At 56.8% G+C, this 10,839-nt stretch overlaps 1 protein-coding gene across 1 annotated transcript; it reads left to right on the top strand.

Moving 5' to 3' along the window:
- Window positions 1–4,108: 4,108 nt before the first annotated feature.
- Window positions 4,109–9,462, top strand: MYL3 (myosin light chain 3). Its single transcript, NM_001278773.1, is given in 7 exon segments — window positions 4,109–4,273; window positions 6,452–6,479; window positions 6,613–6,762; window positions 7,395–7,568; window positions 8,926–9,003; window positions 9,122–9,164; window positions 9,362–9,462. Coding segments are annotated over 6 exon segments (594 nt in total). The 5' UTR covers window positions 4,109–4,138; the 3' UTR covers window positions 9,151–9,164; window positions 9,362–9,462.
- Window positions 9,463–10,839: the final 1,377 nt, after the last annotated feature.

Below are 10,839 nucleotides of genomic sequence, written 5' to 3'. Positions count from 1 at the left end.
ATGCCCCTCTGAACACTAGCAGGAAGGTCTGCCAAGCACTCACCCCTGCTGGTTGCCAACGGTTTACCCCTCCCCTGCCCCTGCCTTGTCTACACAGGGCAGGAGGCAGTGCCAGTCTGGAAAAGCAGCAGCCCCTGTCCTGGCTGAGACAGGGTCTGGGGTCTGGGGACTGGGTTTGGGTTTATGGGACTGGAGTCTGGGTTTGAGTACTGGGTCCTGGGTCCTGGGTCCTGGGTCTTGAGTCCTGGATCTGGACTCTGGGTTAGAGTCTTGAGTCCTGGGCCTGAGATCTGGGGTCCGGAGTCTGCATTTAAGGTCTGCGTTTGGCATCCTGGGTTTTGGAGTATGGGCCCCAAGAGTGGGATCTGGTCCTGGGCTCCGGATTTCAGGATCTAAGTTTGGGGTTCACATCCTGAGGCCTGAGTCTGGGTTTGACATTCCAGGTTCCAGGTCTGGAGTCTGATGTCTGGGTTGGACCCTGGGTTCTGAGGTTAGGGTTTACGATCCAAAGACCTGTTCCTATCCCTTCTGCGCCCCCTGCTGGCTGCTCGTCATGGTCAAGTCACTGCCTTTACCACGGGGTCATCTCTACCACTTCATGCTCCTAAGAGGAGACTCAGCCATGGATAGGGAGTGGCACAAAGAGCAGGCCTGAGTTGAGGTGGTGGCAGGTAGGCTGAGGGGCAGCTTCTGGCTGCATTGCTGTCCAAGGTGCCCCCGGCAGTCACCAGAATTGTCAATCAATCAGCAAATCTCCCTTTACCTTGCTCTAGGGATGGGATTTGGCAAGGGGTTCTGGTCCCTCTGTGAGAGAGGTAGATAAATTGAGATGTTAGAGACATTTGCTTATCCACCATTTATGGAGTGCCTACTGTGTACCAGGTTCTGTTCTAGACTCTGTGGATGTACAGCCATGGAAGACCAAAATCTCCTATGCCAGCTGACATTTATGGGAGGGGGCACACCCTCAGGAGACAAAATTACAAGGAAACAAGCTCCTTTTAGGATGTGCAGATTTGGGAAGTCAGCGTGAGAGGCAGGGCAGAGGGAGCAGGTCCAGGGTGGTCTGAAGAGGTTTCCCAGAAGAGGTAACATCTCATTGAGACCCAGAAGTGACAAGGAGCCAGCCATGTCAGGGTCCTGCACAAGGGTACTGGGGGGAGGAAACAGCCTGTGCGAAGGCATGGGGGCTGGAGAGAATTTGGAGGCGAGTGTGGCCATGGGTCTATTGCCTCTATCCATGGGCCCCTCAGAAGTCAGGACCCATGTCTTTTGCAGCTGGAGGAGGTGGTAAGGTGGCTCCCCCCCTGGGTGGGGGGGGGGGCTCTGGAATGTGCCATCTGTATCAGACTGGGCCAGAACTCAGACACTGGAGCTAGAAGAGTGAAAGGGGAAGGATCCAGACCCCCATCCTTCCCCCGATGCTCTTTAGGTCCCCCAGGCCTTGACAGGAGCTGGGCTGCCATTCCTAAAGGGCATAGAGCCCAGGGACCTGGGAAAGAGAGGTGAGTGCCAAGCCTTGTGTGGCTTGTCTTTGCTGCCCACTGCCTGCCTCTCCCTGTCACAAAGCTCCCTCCTCTGTTCACCTGCCATCTCCTGATTTCCTCTTGTCCTGGACAGCCAATCTTGCTGGCAGTCAAGGGAGCTGATCCCTGCAGAATCCCTGCTGGGGGCTTAGTATTAGTTATGGGTTGAGAGTGGCCTATGGGGTTAGCCTGGGGCACTGTTGCTCCCAGGAGCCAGAGCTTAGACAGTGGAAGGTCCAGACCTGGCCTCCATCTGAGCTCTTGAGAGAGAATGGAAGATGTCTCTGTACACAGTGTCCCCACTGCAGGACCACATCTGCCCTGTGTATGAGGGAAGGGGGACCAAGGCACCCCTTCCCTTCCCCCCTCACCAGACAGAGGAAGGTGGCTCTGGCGGGCGGCATGAGCCTGCCTACACTGTCACAGACCTGGGAACTGAGCCTCAGGAGGCCCATTGTCACTTGTCTACCTCTGTTCCAACTGATGTTGAATGGTTTCTGAGGGATGGTAGTTGTATGTGGATGAATTAATGAGATCGGGGGTCTAGGTGCCCCTTGTGCATGTCCTTGGCCCTGGGCCTTGGTTTCCCCCATGGTGACTGAAAGGTAGTGTCTTATTGGCTATGCCTGTGGGTGGTTGGAGTGCCCATGGGACATCTAGAGTCAGTTGTCCTGAGGGTCAGCAGGCCTGGGTGAGCGGGCTGCCCCAAGCTCTCTCTTTGTGTGTCCCCTTCTGTCTGTCTTCTCCTTGTGGTATTTCTGGCTGGTCTCTGTGGACCCTCCCCCACCCCTTTCTTTCTCAATACTCTTGCCAAACATCTGGAAGAAAAGTGAAAAACTTGCCTCTCCCCCAGCACCGGATATTGTCAGATTTCCAGATGTGGGGTGTTCTGCCCTCCAGATGAGGGGAGGAATGTCCTGTGTTCCAGCTAGGAAGGGACCTGCCCTCATCCCTGGACCTTATCCTGGGTGTCCCCCTTGCCATGAGGCTGAGTGACAGGATGAGAGGGACCTGGGCTCAGCGAGAAGTCGGGGGCACCCAGGTAGAGGCTCCAGGGACTTCTCCCCTCAGGCCCCAGCCCCAGCGCGCTGTACACCCGGGAAATCCCTGGGGGCCTGCGGGAGGGCAATGCCTCTGAAGTTTCTCTCAAAGGCTTCAGGCATTTAAAAATAACCAGGAACACCTCCCCCCGCCCCGACACAGACGCTGGGCAAGGAACAGAGCCCAATGTGTTTGCAAGATGTCCCCGCTCACAGAGTTCTGGGCCTGGAAGGGTCTCGTGGTACCTCAGCCTTCCCACTTCCACCCACCTCCCCGAATGGCAGCCCAGCCAGGCTGCCTTCTGTCACTACCACTGCAGAGGGCTAGGCACTCCAGGGTGGTACTGGAGGGAGGGACAGAGATGAGCACCCTGGGCTGGTCACCAGGGGGCAAAGATTGCCCAGTGCCCTGGCGTCCTTCAAAGAAGCAGACCCCTTCTGGGCCCCACCAAAAGGCTCGGCAGAGGGCAGCACGCAGAGGTGGGAACAGCTTCCTGGAAAATGGTGCCATGGGGCTGAGCCCTGAATGTGCCAAGCAGAGGAGGGGCAAGGGCAGAGGGTACAATGTGTACAGGGTCTGGTGAGGAGCAGGCTCAGAGGTGTGAAGGGAAGGTGGGTCACGGGGAGCTGTCGAAGAGGGGCAACGTGAGGCCGAAACTGAGAAACCAGACTCAGGGCCTGGCAGGGGCTGGTACAGGCGGCTGCGGAAGCTGTTTGTCTGTTTAACTGGGCTGAGCGACTGCTCTTGAGGGAGCAGACCCCATTCTCCTGCCACTTGGGATGTTCCCAGAGACTGGGGCTGCAGCTGCCTGCGAGCCATGACCAGACACACACAGGTGCAATAAACACCCAGACACAAATAAAGAAGCAAAACCATCCGCCGCATATACATAGCCACAGCACACACGGACCCACACACGGAAAGACACCCCAGACAACACACACAGATGCACACAAACCCTCCCACCATAGATACACGGAGACCCCCCCTCCATATAAGTGCCCAGACATACAGAGTCAACTCACACAGACATGCACAGATCATCCCCCCTCTGCGTAGACACACAGGCACGGACACAAAGGAATTCAGTGCATAGATGGGAAGATTAACTCAAGAGGTGCACTTAGGTAATCCCAGTTCTTCTGCCCCTGACACAACGCACAACACACACTTGTCCAGCCTTCTACACCTGTTCAATTTCTCAACCTGCTGAGGGGCAGCGAGGCTCCTGTGTGTGTGTGCATGTGCTTTTGAGTGTGTGTGTATGGGTTGAGCAGTGGCCCCTGTCCTCCCCTCCCCCTCTGTCTCCTCAACAGGTGATTGGGAGGAATGGAGAGCCCTCCCTCTCCCCCATCCATTCCTGAGCCTTAACAATGCCTTATCCAGGCCCCAAAATAGCCCCTGAGCCTAGCCTGTCCTTTTATGGCCCTGTCCCCATTGTGCCCTGCGGGGGTGGGGCTGGGGTCATGAGATGTCTAGGCAGGATAAAAACCGGTTGCAGTTGCAGGAGGCTCACCTACCCTGCTCTCTGCTTTCTTCTCTCCACGCCCCTCTCTGTGCTTATAGCCTCCATGGCTCCGAAAAAGCCAGAGCCCAAGAAGGATGATGCCAAGGCAGCTGCTAAGGCGGCTCCAGCTCCTGCACCTGCGCCCGCACCTGCACCTGAACCCCCCAAGGAACCTGAGTTTGATGCCTCCAAGATCAAGGTGGGTGTGGGAGCTGGGTTTCGGAGGGAAGGGCAGGGCAGGTAAGTGGATCCCAGAGTGGTCTGCACAGTGGCAGACAGGCTCCAGAAAGTGAGTCCTGAGCTGAAGTTGGAAGCTTCAGGCATCAGGAAGGATGTTGGTCAGACATCAGGCAAGACTCCCCCAGTGTTGCTGAAGGGACTGTCTTTTTGGTGGCTTTGGGAAGTGACTCTCCGTTGTCCTCCCTGGACCTCATATCCTTGGAGAATCCTGGGACCGCCTGTGCTCCCATCCCTGCAGCCAGGCAGGGATCTTTCTTGTCCAGCTGTGGGATCTCAAGTCCATGCCAAGTTCCCTAGGGTGGACGGGGTGGGGAATAAGGGGAAGCAAGGCTGGGTCACACTCCCCCTGCCAAAGTCCCTCAGCCCCAGATCTGGCGGGATATCAGCTTTGAGGTGGGGTGAGCCACAGGCTGGGTAGGTCATGGAGGAAGCTCGTCACAGAGCTGTGACCAGTGGCCCTAAGAACCCTTCCCAGGCTGGGCTTGGAAGTCTTTGTCAGAGTCTAAACTTGGAGAACGAGCCGTGACTTCCACCTGTGGCATCTGCATAGTGGCACGCACCCTGTGTCCTGCCTGTTGCCTGTTCTTGGCTGGCCACCGGTCACTGCTGTCCTGGCTGCTGGCAGAGAAGCCCCAAGGAGCTTTCCCAGCCCTTCATGGTTCCCACAGGCCCAGCAAGACCTGCAACCCACCTACACAGATCCATCTCCTCTCCTGAGCCCTTCCTAGAGGCACCTATCTCGTCTCTCAAGACATGGGTTCAGATCACAACTCTGCTCTTGTTCAATGGCTGCTCTAAGCCTTGGTTTCCTCAGTTGCAAAATGGGACAAGAAGCCCTCCTCACAGGCTGGGTGGGAATTATTCATAGAAAGTGCTCCCTGGAGTTGGCTCTGACTTCCAACCATTCCCAGGCCTCAGGTTTGTGTCCCGCAGGCCCCCAGGTAAGGTCAGACAACCCTGGGCCCATGGTGGTGGCATTGTCTGGTCTCACTGGATCTGAGGTTGAACAGATTCCCCTCTGAACGGAGGAACTAGTGAGGCCCCTCCTATGACCTTTGAGGGAAGCTGTACCAGGAGCCCAGGGAACCTAATCTGGGCAGGCTTCCTGGGGGCCCCCAGGAACAACAACTTTTTCTACCTAACATGGAGTCGAGCCAGAGAGCTGGGAGGGACAACCTGGCAGGATGATAGGGTGGCAGAGGCAGGATCCCCCTCTGCACCGTGTGCACTATGGAGGTTAGCGGGGGTGGCAGGGGGGGTGAGGGGACAGGAATGGGACTCCGAGGGAGCAGCAGTGGGAGAGGCGCCAGTCAAGTTCTCCTCCCGCAAGCTTCTTTCCCTCGTGTGACCTTGACCTTGGGGCAAGTAACTACTGTGGTAAAAATAGACCTGGTATCGAGTGAGGAGGGGGAAACTGGGTCCCAGGAGGCCTCCTGACCTCAGGTAGCCCTGAAGCGGCTTCAGCAAACACTCAGTAGCACAGCCCTGGCCCCCTGCTGTGCTATGCTGCGGGAGTGCCCTGGGTTTATGGGAGGGTGTGTGTGACTCAGGTGTAGGCAGGACCATGTGAGTGATAGTGCCCCGTCTTGAGGGCTCTGTGGGGGGCAGACACATGTAAACAGGTGCACTCACACCTGTGTGAATGTACACACACACACACACACACACACACACATGCACATCACACACACACACACCATCCTGCAGATATGCTCTCATGCTGACAGGGCTCTGGCCTGTGCCCTTGCCCCTGCTCCTCCTGCCACTGCCTGCCCCCGCCCCAGTGAGATGAGGCTTCCCATGTCACTCACATGGAGAGCCCTGCCCACTGGGCCCCAGGCCTGGCAGAGTTGGCAAAGCCAGTCTGGTCAGGTCTTGTGGCCTTAGGCACATCTGTCAGGACCAAGGGCCTCAAGTAAAGCCCACCCTGGGGTAGGGTTTCAGGGACCAGGTTGCTCTTCTCACCACTTCCCCAGATGTGGCCCATCAGGTGTTAGGGTCTACGCACACATAGACCCAAGGCCCTCGGGTGGAAGCTGGGTTAATGGAGTGTAGATAGATTGGAGCGGCTGAGGGGTTGAGGCCTGGCCCCACTTTCTGAGCCAGGCACTCAGAATCTTTCGGGGTCTCCTTTCAGATCGAATTTACACCGGAGCAGATTGAAGGTGAGTGGGGGTCTTGAGCCCTAGGGCTGCAGGGTTGGGCCCTGGGTCCCCTGGCTGAGTCCTGCCAGCAGTGCAGGGTGGGTCGGGTGGGCTGACTCTGGGCATATCCACAGCTCTTGTCCTTTCCTGGCAGAGTTCAAGGAAGCCTTCATGCTGTTTGACCGTACACCCAAGTGTGAGATGAAGATCACGTACGGGCAGTGTGGGGATGTCCTGCGGGCACTGGGCCAGAACCCCACGCAGGCCGAGGTGCTCCGTGTCCTGGGGAAGCCAAAGCAGGAAGGTTGGTACACCCAGCCTGAGATGTCCCCTTCAGTGCCAGTCTTGCCAGGGTGGTTCGCTATACCATCTAGTCCCACACCAGTTTGCCAGGGCTTGTTGTAGGGGACTGACAACGGCAAACTAGCTGCGATGGCTGGTGTGGGAGCAGGCCAGGGACCTGGCCTCAGGCTCCCATATGCTGTCCTTGTGGGGCGGGGTCAGCTTCCCTCACCATCTTGGCTAGAGAGGGTTTCCTGCTTTGCCCCATGGAGGATTAAGACCAAGCCCTCACCACAGGTCTAGAAGTTCCAAAGAAGTTCTCTAACTGACCCAGCTGCTCCTGACCAAATATAGGTGGCGGGGAGAGTAGAGAGAGTGGGTCTATTAGGAAATTACACTAGCAAGGGGCATTTCCCCAAAGAGAGCAGAGGCGCTGGACAGAGCCACTGTTCTTGTGAAGGGCTGAGGACTCTGAGTAATGCATTTCTCAGTTGACTGTAAAGTACCTTGTGAGAGTGGAGTGCTTTGTAAATGGCAAACTGGTGTAGAGTGCTTTGGGAGCCGTGTGAGGGCAATAGCTCCTCCTCATCAGACAGATGGGAAAGGGTGCCCATCCAGCCCTCTGAGCCTAAAACTTGGGCCATCTCTCCACAGAGCTTAACTCCAAGATGATGGACTTTGACACGTTCCTGCCCATGCTCCAGCACATCTCCAAGAACAAGGACACGGGCACCTATGAGGACTTTGTGGAAGGGCTGCGCGTCTTCGACAAGGAGGGCAATGGCACGGTCATGGGTGCTGAGCTCCGCCACGTGCTGGCCACACTGGGTGAGGGCAGCCTCCTCCCCACCTCACTCCCCCTTCCTGGGGCATCTGGGAGAAAGCTCTCTGTCACCTGCTGGGCCTGTTTTTCACTTGTGAAATGGAGAGCGATGCAGTCAAGGTGCCTCTATGGCAGGCAGCAGAAATGTAGGGAATTTAGAAAATGAGGTGGGGGATAAAGAAAGCCAGTTGGTATGACTCATAGAACTGGAGGGGACAGCTCTGGGACAGGTGGGGCTGGGAGGTGCAGGGGGATCAACTCAGTCCCAATGTTCATTGCCTCAAGGTAAAATCCCAGGGCCGTGGCACCTAAGTGGTCGAGTAGATAACGTGCCTGCCTCTTGGGCTTCCTGACCTGAGTGCCTCCTCCTCCTCCTCCTCCTTCTTCTTTTTTGAATCTATTTAAGACCACACCTTTGGCATATGGAAGTTCCCAGGCTGGGTGTAGAATCTCAGCTGCAGCTGAGGCCTATGCCACAGCCACAGCAACACCAGATCTGAGCCACATCTGCAACCTACACCGCAGCTTGCAGCAACGCTGGACCCCTAACCCACTGAGCAAGGCCAGGGATCAAAACCGTGTCCTCATGGACACTGTGTTGGGTTCTTAACCTGCTGAGCCACATTGGGAACTCCGGAGTGCCTCCTTCTTAAAGAGACTTTTGCCTATAGCAAATGTTCATCAAGCACCTATTATGCCTGCTCAAAGCAACCTTTTCTTGCAGCGAACATTTATTGAGTGCATACTGTGTGCTCAGCCCCGTGCTGGTCTCTGGGGTTGTGTGTGTATGTGTGTGTTGCTGTGGGGGTAAGAGGTGTGAGGGAAACCGCAGTTGGCATTCCAGTGGAGGGACCAGCGCAGCCCACACAAAAACCACAGAGACAGGAAAGTGTCAGACTCGTTTGCAGAACAGTGGTCATGATTCTTGGTCTCCTCCATAGTCATGCCCCAGGGTCCCCAGCTCCATCCTGTGGGTTCTTCATCTAGCCTCAAAGGGCTGCCCTAAGGGATTTTTTTCCAGGGAGATGGGGGACCTGGCCTCCCTTGATGAAGGGAGACCCACCAGCTCATGGAGAATGGAGGACAGAGGACAGAGTATGCTGATGACCTGAACACCAAGGACAGAGTCCAGGGTTGGAGAGGGCTCCAGGCCCGCATCCCAGGCTTTGTCCTTTCTGACTTGTCACTGATTCTCATGGTCTCAGAAATGGGGGTGATAGCCCAGGCCTTGTGTGCAATGCTGGTTGTGCCAATATGAGATGTGGGAAGGCTAGAGAGACACACCCACCATCCAGGGGGGCGCAGGGTTCCCCCCACCCTTCATACCTTGGCAGTGCTGACTCGGCCTTCCACCCCTGCCAGGTGAGAGGCTGACAGAAGACGAGGTAGAGAAGTTGATGGCTGGGCAAGAGGACTCCAATGGCTGCATCAACTATGAAGGTAAACTCAGCAGGGCAAGGAGTCTACTGGGGTGGGGGGGGGGGCTTGGGGATCCTAGGTTTTTACCCTTGGCTACCCAGGGCCGAAGCCCTGCTGCTCACTCTTTTCTTCTTTCCAGCATTTGTCAAGCACATCATGGCCAGCTGAACCTCTCACCCCAGGTGAGACCCCCAACCCCCTGCTCCCTTCCAAACCTGTTGCCACCTTTGCTGATTTCAGCCCTGTTTCCCCCTCATGCCTCCTTTGTCCAAATCCCCTGCTGCCACCTCCCCATCTTCATCAACTCCAGTTCTCAGCTGACATCCTGCTGCCTTGCTCGCCCCCCTCCACTGTAACCTATGACCACCTTTGCTCTCAGGGAGCCCAGGGGAGGCCATGCTGGGGACAGTTCATCTCCCATGGGTGATGCGGACACCAGTGGCCTGGCGTTGTGGGATGGAGGGGAGCACACCAAGACTCTTGCACATGCTCTCTCTGCACAGCCCTGCAGACCACTCTGCAGGGCTGTCGTCTCTGCCCCCATCTGGCTACACCTGCCTGTGACTGCCTCTCTGTCCCCACCCCTTGGGCCCCATGAATAAATGACTTCTTCCCTTATTTCCTCTCTTCCTTCTCTCTTTCCTTCCTTCCTACCCCCCTTCTTTCTTCTCTGTGGCCCTTTGGTTGAATTTTGTAAAATCCATGAGCCACACATGAGCCCTGGACGAAACGAGGGAAATCGTGAAATCTTGCCTCTGTGCTCACCCCATCAAATCTGTGCCCCCTGGTGTGCCAAACCCTCCCAGCCTGCCCACCAGGACACTGGGGTAGGAGCAGGGGTGAGCTGGGTGAGCTGGAAGAGGACTGGGTGCCTCTCCCTTGCTCTGATCTCCACCTCCCTTCTGGAGATCATGGCTGTGCTCTGGCCTCTGACACAAGGGTGCCACGGGGAACCCTAGAGCACCGTCCAGGCTGTCTCACTCCATTGCCAGCAATCAGGGAACTGCAGGGCATTGGCCCAGAGCCACTCATGTCACAGGCAGGGAAACAGGCTCAGAGCAGAGAATGGCCTTGCTTGAGTCACACTGGGAATGGGTGGTAGGGGAGAGGCTAACTTTGTCCCCAGATGGTCAGAGCTGAAGAGGCCTTAGACGCCTGCCTGACTCTGATGAGAAGCCATGGCTCTCTGCCTGTGGTGTGGCTCTAGGCTGGAGGGGCAGCATCTGGGGACCGCTAGTGATTCCTCAGCCCTTGGCTTCTAGGCAGAAAAGTGCACAAGCCCTGCAAATGACAAGAGGAGATGCATGCACCCCTGCAAACGCCTGCCCCATGGCCACGTCCTGCTCTGGGGCCAGGCCCTCCCCTTCTCTCAGAGCCTAGTAGGGATGGGGAGGGGAGGCTTCCTGGAGGTGGTGGTCCATTCTGGTTTGATGCGGAGAAAGAGCAATGTCTTGGACAGAGGCTCAGGACCCTAGAGATAGGAGGTATGGAGGAGATAAAGGGCCCAGAGCCAGGAGCAGGCTACACAGGATAGGAAACAGCCTGCAGGCCAGGAGGACCGAGGAGGTCAGGGCAGCATTTGGATGGGAGCGCGTGCGGGTATGTGAGGGCAGGCTTGAGAGCTTGTGCAGATCAGGTGACCCCAGGGAGCTTGGGAGAGCAGCTAGGCAGGGAAGGGAGTTCCTGGGGCACATGGGAGCAGAAGACACTGTGGGCACCTCCAGGAGACCTCCGGGAGATGGAGGTGTGGTCCCACAGAGGGGATGAGGAAACCAGACTATTTATCCACCAGGTCCTACTTTGTTAGTTGGGGCAGGGCCTCGTGTGAGACACCACTTCAGCATCTCTCCCGGGAGC

This window comes from Sus scrofa, chromosome 13, assembly GCF_054392235.1.
Source record: "Sus scrofa isolate SSC_HxYL_T2T_F1_AM1 chromosome 13, Sscrofa_HxYL_maternal_Yorkshire_Landrace_v2.0, whole genome shotgun sequence".
Lineage (NCBI taxonomy): Eukaryota > Metazoa > Chordata > Mammalia > Artiodactyla > Suidae > Sus > Sus scrofa.
Note: the sequence above shows the minus strand (reverse complement) of the source record. Positions and strands in the feature narration are given on the sequence as shown.